Genomic DNA, 23,940 nt, shown 5'->3' with positions numbered 1-23,940 from the left:
ATTTTTCTTGCTGTATATAGTATTCCACCACGTGACTTCCACAATTTCATTTATCTTTTCTCCTGTTAGTGGGCATTTGGGTTGTTTCTGACTTTTGCTTATTATAAACAATGCTGCTATGAACGTTTTTGTACATATATCGGCTGTGTCTGTGAAAGACTATCCCTACAGTAAATGATAGAGGATGCGCACTGTTAGGTATACACAATATTAACTTTACTAAGTAATGCTAAAATGGTTGTACCATTCCCCCTCCCCGAGCAGCATGTAAAACATGCTATTGTTCCTTATCATTGTCAACAGTGGACGTGCTTTCTTCAGAGAAGTACAGAATTCCCTAGAAATACCAGAAACATAAAATATTTCATATTTATTACATGTAACACATTTATTAAATAGATTTTATAATTATCAATTGTTAATAATTAAATATTTAAAATAATGAATGGCTTGATTACACATAATAAGTATGTAAAAACATGTGGATAACAGACAGTGAGCTCGGTCTGTACTACGTTGACAACTTTAGAGCCGTCGGTTACACACATCTGCCCTGTTATCTGTAGTCCGTGGTAGAATATGTTTCTTAAATAGTGTCAAACATTAGAAATAACACTAACCATGTCCCAGCAGCTTAGGGTTGTCAGGAACATGCCTTTGTAGTACTGGGGTTAGTACCCGGGTTCACCTGGCCGGGGGGTGTAGGGCTGCAGTGTGTAGGGAGGAAGAGGCAGTAAATGATGTTTTCCCTCTCTCAGCCAGCTTCTCTTCCCTTCCCCAACATCCTCCTCAGCGCCCCCTTCACCTCCCTGTTCCTCAGAGTGTAGATGAGAGGGTTCACCATGGGCGTGGCCACGGAATAGAAGAGGGAAATGAATTTTCCCTGGTTCTGGCTGCCGGTCTTGGCTGGAAGCAGGTACCCGTAGATGGCCGAGCCATAGAACAGCAGCACCACCACCAGATGGGAGAGGCACGTGTTAAAGGTCTTTCTCCGGCCCTTGGCCGAGTGGATCTTCAGCACTGCCCGGGCTATGTGGCAGTAGGAGGCCAGGATGATGCTTAGAGGGACAGCAGTGAAGAAGGTGCACACGCCGTTGAGCACAGCCTCATTGAGACTCGTGTCTCCGCAGGCCAGCTTGATCATGGCAGGGACCTCACACAGGAAGCTGTCCACCCTCCGGTGCCCACACAGTGGGAGCTGCAGAGTGAACGTTGATTGGATCACAGAGTTGCCTAGGCCCCCAAGCCAGGCGATGGCAGCCAGCAGCCCGCAGAGCCGAGGGTTCATGATGGCAGTGTAGTGCAGGGGCTGGCAAACTGCCACGTAGCGGTCAAATGCCATCACCACAAGCAGGATGCACTCAGTGGCCCCTAGCCAGAGGAAAACATAGAGCTGGGTCACACAGCCACCAAAACTGATGGTCTTGTCTGGTCCCCATAAGTTGATTAGCATTTGGGGGACCGAGCTAGTAGTAAAGGCAATGTCCAGGGAGGAGAGGTTGCTGAGGAAGAAGTACATGGGTGTGTGAAGCCGGGCATCCAGGCGGGAAAGCAGAATGATGGTTGAGTTCCCAACTAGGGTCAGCAAGTAAGAGCAGAGGATGACAGTGAAAAAGGTCATCTCCAGCTGGGGATGGTCAGACACACCCATCAGAATGAAGCCCTCCCAGAAGCTGCTGTTGGCCCCTTCCATCTCTGGTTGCCTTCAGTCACGTGAGCAATCTGTCCAGGGAAAACCACTGGGAAAAAAGCAAGTAAGAAGCTACTGGATAAGGCTGACCTGTATCAGGGAGGGTCTAATAGTTCTCCGGGCTTCAGAGTTCAGCACCAATTTAATTTTTATGACTGCGAACTTTCATTGCAACCCCAACCACTGAAGGTCCCACAATGACTGGTAACTTTATTCCGCCTGAGTATCAAACACGAACTATCACAGAAATGAAGGCTGTGCCTTATGAAAAACAAAAAAATTAGGGTTCTTCCATTCAGCATAGTGGTTACAACAGCATAGAGGGTGTTGTCCATTAGATTTACAAATGGAAATTCTCAAAATACAAATTTCCCCAGCCAAGGTTTTGATAATCTCAGGGAAAGAGGGAGCAGACTCACTGTGTTTGGAAAAGCCCAGATGTTTCCGGAAAATTTCCTCCCATTTCTTTTATATTCTTCCCCTCCCAGGTGAAAACTCTTAATCCAGAAAGATGAAGTTTGGGGAAGAACATGAGTTTATCAAATCATGAAAAGAATGGAAAGAGAGAATACAGTCATTCCCCAAATACGGAAGATATAAATATGTGAGTTAGAGGAGGTAAATACAGAACAAACAAAACTTCAGATAAGCCCAGGTAAGTTTAGGTGGAACAGGCTAGAGATATACAAAATGTTTACCCAAAAAGGAGTCAAATCAGTAAATGGGTACCATATTTAGTAATGGAAGCTAGAAGATTTCAGAAGAGAGTCATGTGACCACTAGGCCCGTCTCTACATCGAGTAATTCTTACTATCTCATTAACTAAAATCAGCTCTTGTTAATAATGGGCCAGTTACCATGTCTTTCATTGGGCAAGACCTAAGCTTTGCTGAAGATCATAAACCAGAGCCCTTTTATTATTGACTAATAAATAAATGAATCTGAAACAGACATAACCCTTGGGTCAGCTGTCTACCGAAGATCAGGACACTGAAGAGTAGGAGGGAATGCTCCGCCTCTTTCTCTGGACCAAGACATGTTCCACAAGGACCCTGGCATCTGCACCCAAGAACGGGCTTGAGAGGAGATGCTCAAGGGAACTGTGCAGGTATTCTTAGCTGGTTCTGGTGTACCTGCAGGACCACCTGGCCACATCTCATGGCTGAAGACCCCCAGAACTGTTCTTTTCAACAGTAAGTAGCAAAAATACTGGAGATCTTGATGCTAAATTCCATTGAGAAGTCAGGAGGGAAATCCCTTCCACTTGTCTGTTTGTCTAGGTCAACAATTGAGTCCCTATATTGAGTCAGGGATGATAAGGAGTTCAAACTACTTTTCAGTCCTCCTTCATACCTCAACCTACTACCTTAGGAAGAGGTAACTACTTATGCTTTTCATTTACACCTTAAGGGAGCTGAGGAACTGAGTTGCCATCAGATAGCTCCTCTTTCCATTCAGAAGTTCTCCCTTGATATCCATCTCACCGTCTCCTGCTAGTAGAAGTGCCAGCCCTCTTGCATTCCTCTAGGGGAAAGAAACAGGCAGACACTGCCCATCTTCTTCCATGAGTTGCCTGGTCTGTGGGTGGCTGGTGCTCAATCATTCCAGAATTTCTTTCAGTCCCTGCGCTATGCATACAGAGCAATTTGTAGCCCAGGAATAGACCAGCCAAGATGGAAAAGACTTCTTCTTCCTAGCTATGCCTAAAGTGGGAAGCTGTTGACATCAGCTGCACAAAAAGTTCTGGAGAAAATGCCAGACCAGCTAGATTCTCAGCCTGAGCCTGACAACCCCTCTACCCCACAAGCCAACGTGGCTGTAACATCAAGTTTGAATTCAGCACCTCGACTACTCTTCAGGGTGTTTTGCTCCCTTCCAGGTTCTCTTCTAACCTGGGAAGGTTAAGCTGATCCAGCACTATTTAGATTTTAGGAGGAGCCTCGAGAGGAAAGTACTGAACTCAAAGAGTACGCCGTTTATGGGGCATTTTAGGCATGGGAGCATCCAGGGAGAGGCTGTTCGGGTACACAATGATTTTTAGGAATTGTTCTTATGATGCATAGATGGCTCCCATCTTGGCCTGGCTTAAATGATCAGAATATTGAAAAAAAGAGGCAAGACTTGATTCTGAAAGAGAATCTGGATGTTCTCATTGCTCACCTGCCCCAAGTTTGCTGCCCTTCTCCCTGAATTTCACAACAGCTCTCAACTGGCCACTTGGGGCGGGCTTTCTCCTGAGCTGCCAGTCCTCCTCATATACAAGTGCACATTCTCAGAATTCAAGCATTGCCTTAATATTAGCCGGACCAGGAAAGGGAAGGGGAACCAAAAAACAAAAACAAAGTCTAATCCTCAACTTCTGATCCTGGTAGAGAAGCTTTTAGATATGTTTTATTTAAAATACCTCATTTATTTGGGAGATGTTTGACAGTGATATTCCTGAGAATTCGTTTTGTGCCCATTTTGCGTGTAAATTCTAAATTAACCTTTTCTTGATGACTTGGTCAGAATGGGAAATATGGGTTTACAATGTAGAATAGAATTCAAGAATTAGAGATGGGGAGTTTGAATCTTAAAAGAGGTAACTATAGGACCAATAAAAGAAAAAATACATAGTTCATGGCTCACATAATTATTACTCCTAAGAGGCATAAGAGTTAAAATATTGAAATTTAAGAAGCAGAGTAATACATGAAAATTAAGGGGAATCTGTGCTGTCTGGAAGGGACTCTAACTTTTGACATTCACGTCAGGGAAGACAACCAAGATCCTAAAAACTAAAAGTGATTTCTGTTGGAAAAAGAATCCTGGCTGCATGGACCATGAGCCTGGCTCACATGTCAGTTCTAATGAGCATAGCATCTTATGAACTAGAAGAAGGGCTAAATTCATGGCAATAAGTACATCAAATACATATAAAAATTCAACACCACAAACTCAGAATGAAAAAGGCTGGATAAGCATGGGTGTTCCCGGAGTAGCTCTCTCTGTTACAGTGTCTCCGAAAGCTGAAGGCAGTTTGCAGTGGGTGTCACAAAAGGGAAATTGGGACAGAAGAGTGTTCCACGTGAGGGCCAGGAAGTAAGCTTTCTGAGGAGTACGGCCTGGGGGTTCCTCCGGGAGGGTCTTACCTGATCTGCCTGACATCTGAAAGAGGACACGGAGCATGTGCAGTTTTTATAGGAGGAGCAGGAGGAAACAGGTCCTAGGAGAAAGGCCAAGGCATCAGCTTGTTCAAGAAGTGATTAAAGGGAGGTTTTGTTTCTTTCTTCCAGTTAATCTAGTCACTATTCTGATGGGACTTTAAAGATCATGCTTGCAGAGCAGATGCTCCTTATTTATGAAAAACAAAAATAGGGTTTTAAAAACAAGAGAAATTGTGTCTGACACTGAGATTTTGGCATGATGACATATTGGTGAATTCTTTGGCAACACAAAAAGATGTGCTTAGAGATTGGCCAGCCCAAGGGCTCTGGGATATGCTTGAGTCTTCTAGGGGCCCCTCCCTGCCTGAGGATTTTGTTCCTAAGGACACAGATGTGCACACAAAAGGGTTCATTTTAGTCAGGTTAAGAATTTTCCAGCTTCTCTCCCAGACCATTCTAAGATGACTTTTGTTAAAGAGTAATTCATTTGTAGTTTTAAAACTCCCCTTTGCATTTTAAATATTTTTCCTTCCTATCTCATCTCTTAGCTAATTGAGAAGGTCACAAATGGGCTTGGGACTCTAATACCATGTCACCCCCCAGCCTTGCAGGAAGAACCCAAACTCAGTACCTTTAAAAGGCCATTTCCCACTCTCCTTTTTCTCTCTCCTTCCCCAACTGCTCTTTCCTTTTTCCCATCTTTTTTCCCTCTTTGCCTCTCTCTCCTGTACCCTGGAATTGTCATTAATAAAAGCCTGTGATTGTTTATGAAAATATACCTTTGGCTTCAGGATTCGGCCGTGTCTGTCTCCCTGGCCCGGGTGTTTGGTGGAGCAAGTGGAAGAGCAGGTGCGGCAGGATGGAGGCCGGGCTGGGCTGGGATCAGGCTTTTAGCCTGGGGGCTACACTGGCCCCGAGGAGCTTGGCTCTGCTGCCTGAAGCCCGGCTGCTCTGGCGCACTGTGCAAAGCCCAAGGGGGATCTCTGTCCCCCACAGGCAATTAGCACAAACCCTCCACCCCCCGCCCCCACTTGGCCAGAGCACAAGAAAGCCGTCCCTGATGAGCCAACTCATTGCACCTTCGCCTGAACTCCCTCCCCAAACACACATTACTAACTGAAATAGTGTTAAGAATAACTCCATTCCTAAAATAATTACTAATCATATCATTTTATCCTTTTCAAGCTACCGTCACATGATCTTACTTAGTTCTTAAGTGCTTTCTTTGGCCACTGGAGCAGAGGTCTTAGGCTGTCTTGCAGGCTGAGCATAACGTGATCCCACGACTTGGTTGGTGTTGAACAGTGGTGATCCCAGTGCCCCTGTCCCCACCTGGCATGAACAAGCCATCCGAGACAGGGGCAGTGGCAATCTTGACTCATCATCTGGGAGATGTTGTCCTTGAGTGTTTTGAGGGGGAAAAGGGGCTTCTCACGATCTCTGGCCCTAACATAGGCTATGAATTAGTGGCCTGAACGTTAGACACTTTTACATGCTGTGTAAAGAGGAATCATTTACAAATGATACTAAATGGACATGGAAAAGTGACCGGCATAAAGATTAGGTCTTTAGATGTCATGGAAGATGTTAGCCCTGAAAATGCTCATTTAGAATCCACATCATTCAAGGGAATGGCCACTGAGGGTGGCACGGTGCCACGTGCTGGTGGGTTTCAGGGGTGAGCCAAATGGGCCTGGCCCAACCTCACGGGGCTCCTGACCCATGGACCTGTCTCCAGGAATTCCCTCAAAATTGTGAGCCCTATTTGTTGGCTTGTGCCCAATGCCGTGCTGAGCAGTTTACAGCATCCTGACGGCTACGCCAGGCAGACGTTATGATTCCTGATCTACACGAGAAGAGCTGTGGCTCAGAGGTATGAGATAACATGTCCAGGCAAATGGCTACTAACAGCAGTCACTGAAACTAGGTCTATTTGAGTACAACATCCATATGCACAAAACGTGGGAGAACCTCAGGGTCACTCAGTGGGGAATTCAGTAAATTATGGCACATTTATGGACAACTCTCCAAACTGTCACCATTGGTCTCTGCAAGGCTTCTCTTTTTAAATTAAATTTTATTTTATTCCTTTTTACACTTTCTCCCCAATCCCCACTCTCATTCCCCTCCCCGCTCTCTCAGGCTCCTACGTGGTCCCATGCGGCTGACACTAAGTGTCTGGGTACTTTTTATATCCTTGTAAAACACATTTTTTGTGTTTTGTAAATGTAAATGTGTCAAATTCTATCAATGGTACTTGCCAGAGTTCTCATTTTGCCCCTCACCACTTAACCCCTTTTTTTTCAGTGTTTTCATTTATGTTTTAGAAGATATGTTCGTGTTGCTCTGTGTACGTTTAGTTCAGTGTCCCTCACGCTGAATACCCACCTATCACATTTTATTTGTCCATTCTACCAGGGATGAACATGCAGCTGGCCTGAATTTCCCACTCTTGCCTCGCAACGATGCTGCAGTGAACATTCACACGCATGCCCCTTTATGGACCCGGGTGAGCGTCCATCACGTGTGTGTGTATTCACACATTCTGGAGGGAGAATGCTGGGTAATGGGGATACACACATTAACACTGCCACCTTCTTCCAAAGGGTTGTAGCAGTTTACAGCCCTGAACAGCAATAAATGAAGGTTCCTGATCGCTCTCCATCCTAGCCAACACCTAGTATAATCAAATTTCCTAACTTACGTTAAGCTAATGAGTATGAAATGGTATCTCAGCTTAATTTGCATTTCTCTGATTACTAGTGAAGCTGCACATTTTAAAATAAATGTGTCTGCTATTTTTATTCTTTTATAAATTACCTTTTAATATTCTCTGCCTACTTGTTTTAGTTTTTCCTGATTATTTGCAGTTCTTAGAATAGACTAGATAAACTTTGCAAGTTATGGACATTGCAAATATTTCTCCCTAATTTAGGATGATGAAAATATTCTGGAAGAGACAGTGGTAATGATTGTAGAACTATGCTGCTCTTCTTTAAACAGGAATTCTTAATTTTGATGTAATTCAATAATACATTTTCTACCTTAAAGTTGATTTGTTCTCTTCAGGTTTTAAGAAGTTCTTCCCAATCCCACATACATAAATATATCCCATTTTATTTTCTTCAGATAGTTTTAAGTTTTTATTTAAGCTTTTCAACTTTTTAAAACTTTTAAGTTTTTAATTCTTCTGGAGTTCATCATTGTATATGGTATGAGTTAGTGATCGACTTAATGATGTTATGAGAAAACAGGAGGTCTAGTTTTCCTAAACATAAAGCAAGTACAGAGATTATCAGGATCTAGGCTAACAGCATGTCAACAGCCTAGGTTTCCACCTTTCTGCTCCACCATCCTTACCAGTGGCTTCCATCCTCGAGGCACCTATGGTCTAAGGTGGTGCAGGCGCTCTACTCATCATGTCTACATTCCCGCGAGGTTGGTGGAAGATGCATGTGCATCTCTGGGGAAGCTGTCCTAGAAGTTCCACCAAACATCTTCTCCTTACGTCTCACTGTTGAGGATTGAGTCCTGTAACTACAATTAATTGCATAGGAGGCTGAGAAATAGGCTGGTCACAATTATCACATCACATCATGTTATATCACATTATATTACCTTATCATCCACAACCATGTAAATGCTGTGTTACTAACAAAGAAATGGGAGTGGATACTGAGTAGCCAAGACACAAGAAATAGCCCCTGCCACCAGATTATTAACTTTTTCTTAACAATACTTCTGTATTGTTCTGCTAAATACAACAAGAATGCATTTCTTTACAATTAAAAATCCAAATACAAAAGGTTTTTAATGTCTTTTCCATTTTTATTGAGATAAAATTCACATAACAAAATTCAGTTTTAATCATGTTATTAAGGTGTTCAGTCTGGTGGCTTTTAGTATATTCACAAGGTTCTACAATCATTAGCACTTCTAGTTCCAGACTATTTTCATCATCCCAAAAGAAAACCATTAAGTAGTTGCTCCCCGTTCTCCACTGCCCCCACCCTCTGGCAGCCACTCACATCCTTTGCTCCTCTGCCTATGGATTCGTCTGCTCCAGGTATTTCATATAATGAACTCATATGATATGTGGCTTTTTGAGACCTAACTTCTTTCACTTAGTATAATCCTTTCAAGGTTCATACATAGTGGTATGTATCACTACTAAATTCCTTTTTACAGACTAATAATATTCCATCATATGGGTAGATTACCTTTGGTTTATCCATTCATCAGTCAATGAACACTTGGGGTTGTTTACACCTTTTGGCAACTGTGAACAGTGATACTGATAAGAACATTCTTGTACAAGCTTCTGTTTCAAGACATGCTTTTAATTCTTTTAGGTATGTGCCTAAGAATGGAATTATTGGTTCATGTTATTTCTATTAATCCTATTAATTATGGTAATTTAAAAAATTGACAGGATGTTTTCCTCTGAGGCTAAACCATTTTATATTCCCATCACAAAGTATGAGGATTCTAATTTCTGCATATTTCACTGACACTTTTTATTTGCCCTTTAAAAACCATTACAGCAGTCCTAGTGGCTGAGATGTGCTATTTCACTGTGCCTTTGACTTGCATTTCCCCACTGACTAATGATGTCGAGCGTCATTCCATGTCCTCACTGGCCATATGTGCATCTTTGGAGAAAAGTCTATTCAAGTCCTATTTTTTAATTTGGTTGTTCATCTTTCTTTGTTGAGTTGTAAGTGCTCTCTATATATCCGGGATGCTTGACCCTTATCAGATATATAATTTACAAATATTTTATTTTATTCTTGAGTTTTCTTTTTCAGTTTCTTAATACTGCCCTTTGAAACTCAGAAGTTTTTTATTTTGATGAGATCCAATTTATTTTTCCTTTTGCCGCTTTTGATTTTGGTATCTTATCTAAGAATCCATTGCCAAATCCAAGGGCATGAACATTTCCCCATATGTCGTTCAGTGTTTTTATAGTTTTAGCTCTTACACGGAGATCTTTTCATTTTTAATTAGTTTTTGTATATAGTGTGAAATAAGGCTTCAATATGATTCTTCTGCATGTCTTTTTCCCAGTACTCTTTGTTGATACTGTTCTCTCCCCATTGAATGGTCTTAGCACTCATGTCAAAAATCAATTGACCAAAAAAAACCCAAATTTAATTGGCCACAGATGTATTGGTTTATTCCTGGACTCTCATTTCTACTCGACTGATATATATGTCTAACTATGTGCCAGTGCTATAATGTCTTGATTACCGCGTACATTTGCAGTACTCCTGGAAGTGGGAACTGAGTCCTTCAACTTTGCTCTGTGACTTTTCGGAGTCCTTCGCAATTCCAATTTAGGATCGGCTTTCTATCTGCACGTCTATAACACAGGCAGCTGGGATTCTGGCAGGGATCGCACTGAGTCTGCGGATGGCTTCGGGGACTGCGGCCATCGTAACAGTACTAAGCCTTCCAACTCATGAACATGGGATGTTTTTCTACTTTTTTAGGTCTTTTTTTCATTTCTTTCAGCAATGTTTAATAGTTGTTAGTATACAAGTATTGCATCTTCTTGGTTAAATTTATTCCTAAATATTTTATTCTTTTTGATAGTATTGTAAGTGGAATTGTTTTCGTAATTTCCGTTTCAGATTTTTCATGGCTAATGTATAGAAACACAGCTGATTTTTGCAACTTGCTCTTGCATCCTCCAACTTTGTTGAATTTGTTTAACTCTGATAGTTGGATTTTGCCAGTCTTTAGTGTTTTCTCAATACGAGATCATGTCATCTATGAAGAGATAGTTTTGCATCTTCCTTTCCAATTTGAAAATGAACGAACTGAAGAAAAAACTCCTATGGCATGAAATATATAAAACATTTAAATATGCAAAATAATGCTATATATTCTTTATTGATACATGCATGCACTTACATGATGCTTCTGTAAAACCAAGGATGTTTTAGGCCTTGTCCAGATGTTAATTATTTGAATTCCCTAAAAACTTCACAAATTGGGCTTTTTAAAATTTCCTTTTACAAAGCAAAACTGAAAAAAACAAAGGGGTTAAATAAATTGCTCAAGGCCACACAGCTAACACATGGAGGTGGATTATGAATCCAGGTGATCAAATTCCTGAGTCAACACTCTAACTACAAAAATCAAGCAAACAAAAAGCCCCTACAAACACCAGGCCCTCAACAGTGGTCACCTCTGGGTGGGAGGAGGGGAGGGACTAAGGATGGGAAGTGGTGCACATCACCCCCAAGTACACTTGCGAGGTTTTATTTATTAAGTTGGGCAGTTTGTTAACAAACATAACAGGTGTTTGTTATGTTATTTTATTTATATTTTTTGTATATACATGTTGCTGTTTCATAATTTAAAATTTGTTAAAAAAACAAGCTTTTACTGCGAGAAGTTGGAAAGGAGATACAAGAAGGAAAAAGCAAATATGAAAGGAGAAACAATAAAATATGAAACAACAAAACGAAGTTAATTCACTGGAAAGGTTCACAAGAGAAACCAACCTGTAGCAGGATTGGTAATGAAAAATGAACATAAAAAACACAAAATAAGAATTTCAAAAAGGAGAATACAAGAGAAATAGACATATTATAGGCAACCTTAAAGCAATACACTTGAAAGTCTAGATTAAAATTTTTTAACTATTAAATTTCTGGAGAAGGAGAAAATACCCAGATTGGAACATGACAGAAAACAAAACAGACTGGTAAATTTTGAAGAAGTTGAAACTATAAACCTTAATTTCCTTCCAAAAGAACTCTAGGCCTGGAATTCCCTCATTTGCTGCTCTTCGAAGCTGTCTTGGCTATTCTTGACCTTGTCCTCTCTCACATGAGTCATAAAACCAGCCCTGACAGGTCCCACGAGAGGTCCTGTTGGCATTCTGAATAGAATTGCATTGAGTTTATAAGTTGACTGAGAAGATATGGCTCTGTGAGTTGAAGACATCCCATCCGTGAGCAGAGTTTTCATTTAGGTCTTCTTTAATGTATTTTAATTGTATTTTTTCCTGTTAAGGTCTTGTATATCTTCTGTTAGGTTAATCCTTGAACAATTTACTTTTTTGGAACAACTTTATAAATTACCTGTTCTAACTTTTCTGGCATACAGAAATATAACTGATTTATATATTCATCTTCTATCCAGGAAGATACTCTTTTAGTTGTTCGGTTTTCTCTTAGTTGTCTACTGATTCTCTTGATAACTGCAGGTAGCTATATAATCTGCAAATAATAATAGTTCTATTTATTTTTACTTAACACATGTATAGATTTATGTAACAATCACCTATCCAGGGTACAAAGCTTAAATCACCTCCCCAAACTCCTGCCTGCTATCCCTTTGTAGTCGCCCCTCCCCAATCTACTAACTCTGGCAACCACTGATCTGCTCTCCATCCCCGAGATGTAAATATTATATAAATTGTCTTTTTGAAAATTCTATGTAAATGGAATCATACTGTATGTTACCTTTTGAATGAGTACAATGTTTTTGAGATTCATCCAAGTTGTTGTATTGAGAGTTTATTCCTGAATAATACTGTATTGTATGAATGGACCACAGCTTGACCATTCATCTGTTGGATACATTTGGGTTGTTCCCATTTTCTGGTGATTATTAAGGGAGCTTCTATAAATATTTGTGCACATGTTTTTTTGTGGGAGCCTGTTTTTATTTCTCTAGAGAAGATACATAGGAGTGGGATTTCTGGGTCATACTATACCTCTATAACTTTCTAGGAAATTGCCAAAAAGTTTTCCAGAATGGCTGAACTATTTTGCATCCCCACCAGTTGCTCTGCAAGCCCTCTACCACTTGGCATCATGTCTTTATGTCATCCATGCTAACAGGTGTGCAGTGGTATCTCATTCCAGTTTCAATTTGCATCTCCCTATTAGGATACGATGAACATCCTTTCTTATGCTTATTTGTTGTTATTATATCCTCTTTGGCAAAGTTGTCTGTTCGTGACTTTTGCCCCTTTTTAAATTAAAACTTTTAGGGAGATAATTGTATATTCACATGTAGTTGTAAGAAATAATAGATATCCCATGTCCTCTTTACCTAGTCTCTCAGTTATAACAGCTTGCAGAACTATAGTACATCCTCATCACCTGGAAATTGTGATACACAATCCACCAATTTTATTCAGAATTCTCCCATTTACTTTCATTCATTTGTGCTTATGTATGTATGTATGTATGTACGTACGCATGTGTATCTCTACAATTTTATCACAAGTGTAGGCTTATGTATTTTCTACTACAGTCAAGATAAACAACTGCTCCATCAACAGAAGGATCCCTCATGTCCTTCATAAACACACCCACTTACCTCCCACCCACACCTTAACTGCTAGTAATCCCCAATCTTTCACCATTCTGTAATTTTGAAAATGTAATATGAACAGAGCCATATAGAATGAAACCTTTGGTATTTGTTTTTATCACTCAGCATTATTCACTGGAAATTCATTCGATTTGTTGCATGTTTGCATGGATCAATAGTTCATTTCCTTTTTTTGCTGAGTATTATTCCATGGCATTTAAATAAAGTTAAATCAGTTTGTTTAGCTAATCACCTATTGAAAAACATCTGGGATGTTTCCAGCTTTTGGCTATATAATAGTATACCTGTTATGAACATTTGTGTATATTTTTTAGTGTGCGAATGTAAGTTGTCCTTTCTCCAAGATAAATGCTCAAGACTACATTTGCTGGGTCCTATGGTCATTGGATGTTTAGTTTTATAAGAAACTACCAAACTGGTCTCCAGACTGGCTGAATCATTTTGTATTACCTTCAGCAATGTATGAGTACCCCAGTTTCTCCACATTCTTATGTGCTTGGTATTTCACTATTTTCTGTTTGGGCCATTTTTCTGATGGCTAATGATGTCAAAGCATCTTCCATTTGCTAATTTTCCATCTGTGTATCCTCTTTTTTGAAATGTCTGTTTACATCTTTTGCCCACTTTAAAATTGAATTGTTTACTTATTGTTAAGTTTTTGTTTTGTTTTGTTTTTTTTAGTTTTGAGGTTTCTTCATATATTGAGTAAGTCCTTGGTCAGATAGGTGATTTGCAAACATTTTTCCCCAGTCAATAGCTTGTCTCTTAATTTTTATTTTTTAGTAACAGCTTTACTGACATAATTCACAACCAAACAATTCACCTATTTAAAGTGTACAATTGATAGATCTGGGTATATTCATAGAGTTGTGGAAACCATTTTTATAATCAGTATTAGAACATTTTCATCATCCCCAAAGGAAAACTTCATAACTATTACCATTTTTACTCAACCTCCCACTGAGCCTCAGCCATAGGCAACCACCAGTCTACTTTCTATCTGTACAGATTCACGTATTCTGGGTATTTCATGTAAAAGGATTCATACAATACGTGGTCCTTTGTGACGGCTTCTTCCCATCAGCTTACTGTTTTCAAGGTTTACCCATATTATGACATAAATCCGTACTTCATTCCTTTTATTCCTGATGGTCATTGGGGTTGTTTCCACTTTTGGCTATTATAAACAATGCCACTATGAACACATGTGAACAGGTTCTTGGATGGACATACGTTTTATTTTTTTTAATGGATCAGTTATTTAATTAGATTCTTTGTAAGAAATTTAGAACACCAATTTGTGAGGACTGGGAGAGTAGAAACAGAGCGGACGTAGCCCTGGCGCTTAGGAACAGCTTTGATTTTTGGCAGAATTTGTGAGTCTACAGCTTTCGGATCCACCGTGCGCTGTTCTGCAAGCCCGTGTTTCTCTTTCTCTGTGTTGAGATCTCAGCTCCTGGTGTGTGCGCTTACACAGCTCCTTCTTGAAGCACCAGTGAGGTTTTGGGATTTTCGCAGAGATGAATTTTGGTGGAGGTGGAGATGACAAATTTCTGGTGTGTTCTACGCAGAGAGACTTGTTTGAGGATCACAGGTCCAGGCAAGAGCGGAAGCCACCGTTGAGCTGCTTCAGGGAAACCACCTTCGTGCCTCTGTGGCGCCCAGTAAGCATGATCAGAATGGTCCCGGGAGCGGTGCTGGCTCACGGTTTTCTCACATGCCGACTCAAGGGTTTTGCCGTGGCTCAACAGCCGCCGAGGCACATCTTCAGCAGGGTAACATCTAGGCATTTCGTGAAGTTTAACCGCTCGGGTACCACCATTCTTGTCATCACCATCCGATTTTTCTGACAGTAGCAAGAATTTCCTCTTCTTCCTTTTCAATCCTGGATTTAGCTGCTGAATACTTCCTCTTGTACGCAGCCAGCCTTTGGTGAGTGCATCGTGGTCAGAAGCACCCGCCAATTCCTCTTGACTAGGACAGGGTTTCAGCTACAGTGGGGCTTCCGCTTCTTGGGCGTTTGCCTGTGAGGTTCGCCTCTTCGCCTTGCCACTGGCACCAGCCTCCCTGGCTTCAGGTTACTCCTCCTTGGTATCCAGCCTCTCAGATTTTGCACCCACCATCTTGCAAGATGGGAAAAATGGACGTAAGTTTGCATTTCCTCTGCATACGTACCTTGTTTGGAGTTGCTGGGTCATGCAGATGTTTAATCTTATGAAGAACTACCAGATTTTCCAAAGCAGTCTTCTCTCTCTCTTTTTTTAAATTAATTAATTTTGTTGTCATTAATCTACAATTACATGAAGAATATTATGTTTACTAGGGTCCCCCTTCACCAAGTCCCCCCCCACACCCCATTACAGTCACTGTCCATCAGCATAGTAAGATGCTGTAGAATCACTACTTGTCTTCTCTGTGTTGCACAGCCCTCCCGTGCCCCCCCCATTATACATGCTAATTGTAATGTCCCCTTTCTTTTTCCCCATCCTTATCCCTCCCTTCCCTCCCATCCTCCCCAGTCCCTTTCCCTTTGGTAACTGTTAGTCCATTCTTGGGTTCTATGATTCTGCTGCTGTTTTGTTCCTTCAGTTTTTCTTTGTTCCTATAGTCTTTGGGCTTGAGGTGAGTCTCTTGTGAGCAGTATAGAGATGGGTCTTGCTTTTTTATCCATTCTATTATTCTGTGTCTTTTGATTGGTGCATTCAGTCCATTTACATTTAGGGTGATTATTGAAAGATATGTACTTATTGCCATTGCAGGCTTTAGATTCATGGTTGCCAAAGGTTCACGATTAGCTTCTTTAGTATCTTACTGTCTAACTTAACTCACTTATTTAGCTATTTTAGACACTGTCTGGTCATTCTTTATTTTTCTCCCTTCTTATTCCTACTCCTCCGTTCTTTATATGTTGGTTGTTTTATTCTCTGCTCTTTTGTGCTTCTTTTCACTGCTTTTGTGAGCAGTTGATTTTATTTTTTGCCTTTAGTTAGTATATGGTTGGTCTGCTCTCTTTGCTGTGATTTTATTTTCTCTGGTGACATCTATTTAGCCTTAGGAGAGCCCCCATCTAGAACAGTCCCTCTAACATACCCTGAAGAGGTGGTTTGTGGGAGGCAAATTCCCTCAACTTTTGCTTGTCTGGGAATTGTTTAATCCCTCCTTCATATTTAAATGATAATCATGCTGGATACAGTATCCTTGGTTCAAGGCCCTTCTCTTCCATTGCATTAAATATACCATGCCATTCTCTTCTGGCCTGTAAGGTTTCTGTTGAGAAGTCTGATGATAGCCTGATGGGTTTTCCTTTGTAGGTGACCTTTTCCCTCTAGCTGCCTTTAAAACTCTGTCCTTGTCCTTAATCTTTGCCATTTTAATTATTAGGTGTCTTGGTGTTGTCCTCCTTGGGTCCTTTCTGTTGGGAGTTCTGTGTGCTTCAATGGTCTGATCGATTATTCCCTCCCCTAGTTTGGGGAAGTTTTCAGCAATTATTCCTTCGAATACTCTTTCTATTCCTTTTTCTCTCTCTTCTTCTGGTACCCCTATAATGCGGACATTGTTCCTTTTGGATTGGTCACACAGTTCTCTTAATATTGTTTCATTCCTGAAGATCCTTTTATCTCTCTCTGCGTCAGCTTCTATGCGTTCCTGTTCTCTGGTTTCTATTCCATCAATGGCCTCTTGCATCTTATCCATTCTGTTTATAAATCCTTCCAGAGATTGTTTCATTTCTGTAATCTCTCTCCAGACGTCTGTAATCTCCCTCCGGACTTCATCCCTTAGCTCTTGCATATTTCTCTGCATCTCCATCAGCGTGGTTATGAGCTTTATTTTTAATTCATTTTCAGGAAGACTGGTTAGGTCTATCTCCTTCTCAGGGTTTGCCTCTGTGACCATGGTCTGTATCAATTTCTTCTGCCTTTTCATGGCGATAGATATATTTGTGGGGAGCTGGCGTGTGTGTTGGGTAAGAGAAAGTCCCTTCTTGCCAGTTTGTGGCCCTCCTCTCCTGGGAGAACAGCGGCCTCTAGCGGCTTGTGCTGGGCAGCTGCGTGCGGATGGGGCTTCTGATCTTGCCCGGCCGCTATGGAGTTTATTTACCTCTGCAGTTGCTGTGGGCGTGGCCGGCCTCAGGCTGCAGCTCCAATATGGCGGAGCTGTGTCGGAGGGGAAACAGGCGGGAGGCTGTTTATCGCGGTGAGGGGCCTCCAAGCTGCACTGCAGGGGTTTGGGCACCCAGAGCTCCCTGAGGTTCGCAGCTGCTGGGCTAAGTGTCCCAGGGCACTTCCGTCCAGCTGTGGGGTCCCTGTCCCTTTAAGACTTTCAAAAAGCACTCGCTTTTCTTTGTCCCCAGGGCGCCGGCTGCGGGAACCCTCTCACAGGTCTTACCGTCCTGTTTCCCTAGTATCCAGGACCCCACGCATGCATGGTGTCTGCGCTCTGGTGCGGATGGCTAGGGCTGGGTGTTCAGCAGTCCTGGGCTCCCTCTCCCTCCCCGCTCCGACTCCTCTCCTCCTGCCAGGAGCTGGGGTGAGGGGCGCTCGGGTCCCGCCGGGCCGGGGCTTGTATCTCACCCCCTTCATGAGGCGCTGGGTTCTCGCAGGTGTGGATGTGGTCTGGATGTTGTCCTGTGTCTTCTGGTCTCTCTTTTAGGAAGAGTTGTCTTTGTTGTATTTTCAAAAATATATGTGGTTTTGGGAGGAGATTTCCGCTGCTCTACTCACACCACCATCTTGGTTCTCCTCCTCTTCTCTTTTAACAGTGACTTTCATGCAAAATTTTTTAAAAAATTAACAGAGTCCAATGTAATTGTTTTTGCTTTTATGGCTTGTACTTTGGTATCATATCTAAGAACTCTTAGCTTAACTCCAAAGTCACAAAGATTTTCCCCTATGGTCTTCTAGAAGTTGTATAGTTTTTTACTTTATACTTTATACTATGGCCCATTTGGGGTTAACTTTTATACAAGATGTGAGATTTATATGGATGTTAATTTTTTGCATATGGATGTCAAATTGTTCTGATATCATTCATTGAAAAGACTCTCCTTTCTCTACTAAACTGCTTTTGCAACTGTCAAAAATAAATTGGGAGAGGGGCGGAAGATGGCGGCGTGAGTAGAGCAGCGGAAATCTCCTCCCAAAACAACATATATCTATGAAAATATAACAAAGACAACCCTTCCCAGAATAAAGACCAGAGGACACAGGACAATATCCAGACCACATCCGCACCTGAGAGAACCCAGCGCCTCGCGAAGGGGGTAAGATACAAGCCCCGGCCCCGCGGGAGCCGAGCGCCCCTCCCCCCAGCTCCCGGCGGGAGAAGAGCAGGCAGAGCGGGAGGGAGACGGAGCCCAGGACTGCTGAGCACCCAGCCCCAGCCATCCGGGCCAGAGTGCAGGGCGCTCGATACTGGGAAAACAGGGCAGCAAGAACAGTGAGCGGGCACCGGAGGCTGGGCGACAGAGGGCATAAGAAAAGCGCGCGACCACTTTTTTTTTGCTTTTTTGCTGTTTTGTTTTGGCGAGCGCTTTTTGGAAGTCTTAAAGGGATAGGGACCCCAATACTAGGGAAACAGGGCAGAAAGACCGGTGAGCAGAGGCCTAAGGCTGGCACCGGAGAATAAAGAAAAACGAACAACCACCTTTTTTTTTTTTTTTTTTTTTTAATTAAAAATTTTTTTTCTTTTTTTTTTTTTTGGTGGTCGTTGTTTTGTTTTGGCGGGTGCTTTTTGGAAGTCTTAAAGGGGCAGGGCGGGTCACTTAATCCAGAGGTAGGGAATCCGGGATCTCTGGGCACCCTAACCCCTGGGCTGCAGGGAGCAGGGAGGCCCCTCACGGAGATAAATAGCCTCCCAGCAGCTCCCCCTCCAACGCGACTCCACCATTTTGGAGCAGCTGCCCGAGCCAGGCCACGCCCACAGCAACAGCGGAGATTAACTCCATAGCAGCCGGGCAGGAAGCAGAAACCCTGTCTGCGCGCAGCTGCGCAGCACAAGCCACTAGAGGCCGCTGTTCTCCCAGGAGAGGAGGGCCACAAACCAACAAGAAGGGAAGTCCTTCCAGCCGTCACTCGTCCCAGCTCTGCAGACTATTCCTATCACCATGAAAAGGCAAAGCTACAGGCAGACAAAGATCACAGAGACAACACCAGAGAAGGAGACAGACCTAACCAGTCTTCCTGAAAAAGAATTCAAAATAAGAATCATAAACATGCTGACAGAGATGCAGAGAAATACGCAAGACAAATGGGATGAAGTCCGGAAGGAGATCACAGATGCCAGAAAGGAGATCGCAGAAATGAAACAAACTCTGGAAGGGTTTATAAGCAGAATGGATAGGATGCAAGAGGCCATTGATGGAATTGAAACCAGAGAACAGGAACGCATAGAAGCTGACATAGAGAGAGACAAAAGGATCTCCAGGAATGAAACAATATTAAGAGAACTGTGTGACCAATCCAAAAGGAACAATATCCATATTATAGGGGTCCCAGAAGAAGAAGAGAGAGGAAAAGAGATGGAAAGTATCTTAGAAGAAATAATTGCTGAAAACTTCCCCACACTGGGGGAGGAAGTAATCGAACAGACCACGGAAATACACAGAACCCCCAACAGAAAGGATCCAAGAAGGGCAACACCAAGACACATAATAATTAAAATGGCAAAGATCAAGGACAAGGAAAGAGTGTTAAAGGCAGCTAGAGAGAAAAAGGTCACCTATAAAGGGAAACCCATCAGGCTAACATCAGACTTCTCAACAGAAACCCTACAGGCCAGAAGAGAATGGCATGATATATTTAATACAATGAAACAGAAGGGCCTTGAACCAAGGATACTGTATCCAACACGACTATCATTCAAATATGACGGTGGGATTAAACAATTCCCAGACAAACAAAAGCTGAGGGAATTTGCTTTCCACAAACCACCTCTACAGAACATCTTACAGGGACTGCTCTAGATGGGAGCACTCCTAGAAAGAGCACAGCACAAAACACCCAACATATGAAGAATCGAGGAGGAGGAACAAGAAGGGAGAGAAGAAAAGAATCTCCAGACAGTGTATATAACAGCTCAATAAGCGAGCTAAGTTAGGCAGTAAGATACTAAAGAGGCTAACCTTGAACCTTTGGTAACCACGAATTTAAAGCCTGCAATGGCAATAAGTACATATCTTTCAATAGTCACCCTAAATGTTAATGGGTTGAATGCACCAATCAAAAGACACAGAGTAACAGAATGGATAAAAAAGCAAGACCCATCTATATGCTGCTTACAAGAAACTCACCTCAAACCCAAAGACATGTACAGACTAAAAGTCAAGGGATGGAAAAACATATATCAAGCAAACCACAGTGAGAAGAAAGCAGGGGTTGCAGTACTAATATCAGACAAAATAGACTTCAAAACAAAGAAAGTAACAAGAGATAAAGAAGGACACTACATAATGATAAAGGGCTCAGTCCAACAAGAGGATATAACCATTCTAAATATATATGCACCCAACACAGGAGCCCCAGCATATGTGAAACAAATACTAGCAGAACTAAAGGGGGATATAGACTGCAATGCATTCATTCTAGGAGACTTCAACACACCACTCACCCCAAAGGATAGATCCACAGGGCAGAAAATAAGTAAGGACACGGAAGCACTGAACAACACAGTAGAGCAGATGGACCTAATAGACATCTATAGAACTCTACATCCAAAAGCAACAGGATACACATTCTTCTCAAGTGCACATGGAACATTCTCCAGAATAGACCACATACTAGGCCACAAAAAGAGCCTCAGTAAATTCCAAAAGATTGAAATCCTACCAACCAACTTTTCAGACCACAAAGGCATAAAACTAGAAATAAACTGTACAAAGAAAGCAAAAAGGCTCACAAACACATGGAGGCTTAACAACACACTCCTAAATAATCAATGGATCAATGACCAAATCAAAATGGAGATCCAGCAATATATGGAAACAAATGACAACAACAACACTAAGCCCCAACTTCTGTGGGACACAGCAAAAGCAGTCTTAAGAGGAAAGTATATAGCAATCCAAGCATATTTAAAAAAGGAAGAATAATCCCAAGTGAATGGTCTAATGTCACAATTATTGAAATTGGAAAAAGAAGAACAGATGAGGCCTAAGGTCAGCAGAAGGAGGGACATAATAATGATCAGAGAAGAAATAAATAAAATTGAGAAGAATAAAACAATAGCAAAAATCAATGAAACCAAGAGCTGGTTCTTCGAGAAAATAAACAAAATAGATAAGCCTCTAGCCAGACTTATTAAGAGGAAAAGAGAGTCAACACAAATCAACAGTATCAGAAACGAGAAAGGAAAAATCACGACGGACTCCACAGAAATACAAAGAATTATTAGAGACTACTATGAAAACCTATATGCTAACAAGCTGGGAAACCTAGGAGAAATGGACAACTTCCTAGAAAAATACAACCTTCCAAGACTGACCCAGAAAGAAACAGAAAATCTAAACAGACCAATTACCAGCAACGAAATTGAAGTGGTAATCAAAAAACTACCAAAGAACAAAACCCCCGTGCCAGATGGATTTACCTCGGAATTTTATCAGACATACAGGGAAGACATAATACCCATTCTCCTTAAAGTTTTCCAAAAAATAGAGGAGGAGGGGATACTCCCAAACTCATTCTATGAAGCTAACATCACCCTAATACCAAAACCAGGCAAAGACCCCACCAAAAAAGAAAACTACAGACCAATATCCCTGATGAACGTAGATGCAAAAATACTCAAGAAAATATTAGCAAACCGAATTCAAAAATACATCAAAAGGATCATACACCATGACCAAGTGGGATTCCTCCCAGGGATGCAAGGATGGTACAACATTCGAAAGTCCATCAACATCATCCACCACATCAACAAAAAGAAAGACAAAAACCACATGATCATCTCCATAGATGCTGAAAAAGCATTTGACAAAGTTCAACATCCATTCATGTTAAAAACTCTCAGCAAAATGGGAATAGAGGGCAAGTACCTCAACATAATAAAGGCCATCTATGATAAACCCACAGCCAACATTATATTGAACAGTGAGAAGCTGAAAGCATTTCCTCTGAGATCGGGAACTAGACAGGGATGCCCACTCTCTCCACTGTTATTTAACATAGTACTGGAGGTCCTAGCCACGGCAATCAGACAAAATAAAGAAATACAAGGAATCCAGATTGGTAAAGAAGAAGTTAAACTGTCACTATTTGCAGATGACATGATACTGTACATAAAAAACCCTAAAGACTCCACCCCAAAACTACTAGAACTGATATCGGAATACAGCAAAGTTGCAGGATACAAAATCAACACACAGAAATCTGTGGCTTTCCTATATACTAACAATGAACCAACAGAAAGAGAAATCAGGAAAACAACTCCATTCACAATTGCATCCAAAAAAATAAAATACCTAGGAATAAACCTAACCAAAGAAGTGAAAGACTTATACTCTGAAAACTACAAGTCACTCTTAAGAGAAATTAAAGGGGACACTAACAGATGGAAACTCATCCCATGCTCGTGGCTAGGAAGAATTAATATCGTTAAAATGGCCATCCTGCCCAAAGCAATATACAGATTTGATGCAATCCCTATGAAACTACCAGCAACATTCTTCAATGAACTGGAACAAATAATTCAAAAATTCATATGGAAACACCAAAGACCCCGAATAGCCAAAGCAATCCTGAGAAAGAAGAATAAAGTAGGCGGGATCTCACTCCCCAACTTCAAGCTCTACTATAAAGCCAAAGTAATCAAGACAATTTGGTACTGGCACAAGAGCAGAGCCACAGACCAATGGAACAGACTAGAGAATCCAGACATTAACCCAGACATATATGGTCAATTAATATTTGATAAAGGAGCCATGGACATACAATGGCGAAATGACGGTCTCTTCAACAGGTGGTGCTGGCAAAACTGGACAGCTACATGTAGGAGAATGAAACTGGACCATTGTCTAACCCCATATACAAAAGTAAACTCAAAATGGATCAAAGACCTGAATGTAAGCCATGAAACCATTAAACTCTTGGAAGAAAACTTAGGCAAAAACCTCTTAGACATAAACATGAATGACCTCTTCTTGAACATATCTCCCCGGGCAAGAAAAACAACAGCAAAAATGAGTAAGTGGGACTATATTAAGCTGAAAAGCTTCTGTACAGCAAAAGACACCATCAATAGAACAAGAAGGATCCCTACAGTATGGGAGAATATATTTGAAAATGACACATCCGATAAAGGCTTGACGTCCAGAATATATAAGGAGCTCACACACCTCAACAAACAAAAAACAAATAACCCAATTAAAAAATGGGCAGAGGAACTGAACAGACAGTTCTCCAAAAAAGAAATACAGATGGCCAACAGATACATGAAAAGATGCTCCACATCGCTAATTATCAGAGAAATGCAAATTAAAACTACAATGAGGTATCACCTCACACCAGTAAGGATGGCTGCCATCCAAAAGACAAACAACAACAAATGTTGGCGAGGCTGTGGAGAAAGGGGAACCCTCCTACACTGCTGGTGGGAATGTAAGTTAGTTCAACCATTGTGGAAAGCAGTATGGAGGTACATCAAAATGCTCAAAACAGACTTACCATTTGATCCAGGAATTGCACTCCTAGGAATTTACCCTAAGAACGCAGCAATCAAGTTTGAGAAAGACAGATGCACCCCTATGTTTAT

General features: G+C 41.5%; 1 protein-coding gene and 1 pseudogene across 1 annotated transcript; both read right to left on the bottom strand.

Annotated features, from left to right (window-relative positions):
- LOC118929865 (olfactory receptor 2C1) lies at positions 1-8,369 on the bottom strand. Its single transcript, XM_036920395.2, has 2 exons — positions 8,197-8,369; positions 1-1,722 (listed from the first exon to the last, which is right to left on the bottom strand). The coding sequence occupies exon 2, from the start codon at positions 1,691-1,693 to the stop codon at positions 755-757; it is 939 nt and encodes a 312-aa protein (XP_036776290.2). The 5' UTR covers positions 1,694-1,722; positions 8,197-8,369; the 3' UTR covers positions 1-754.
- Positions 8,370-13,947: 5,578 nt separating this feature from the next.
- LOC118929866 (60S ribosomal protein L6-like) lies at positions 13,948-15,525 on the bottom strand (annotated as a pseudogene).
- Between the last annotated feature and the right edge of the window lie 8,415 nt (positions 15,526-23,940).

The sequence above is a fragment of the Manis pentadactyla genome, chromosome 10, assembly GCF_030020395.1.
Source record: "Manis pentadactyla isolate mManPen7 chromosome 10, mManPen7.hap1, whole genome shotgun sequence".
NCBI classification, from domain to species: Eukaryota; Metazoa; Chordata; class Mammalia; order Pholidota; family Manidae; genus Manis; species Manis pentadactyla.
This window is presented reverse-complemented; position numbering and strand designations above follow the sequence as displayed.

What these genes read in the sequence shown, in the direction of transcription:
- LOC118929865 (XM_036920395.2), bottom strand. Translation starts at nt 1,693, where the DNA reads ATGGAAGGGGCCAACAGCAGCTTCTGGGAGGGCTTCATTCTGATGGGT.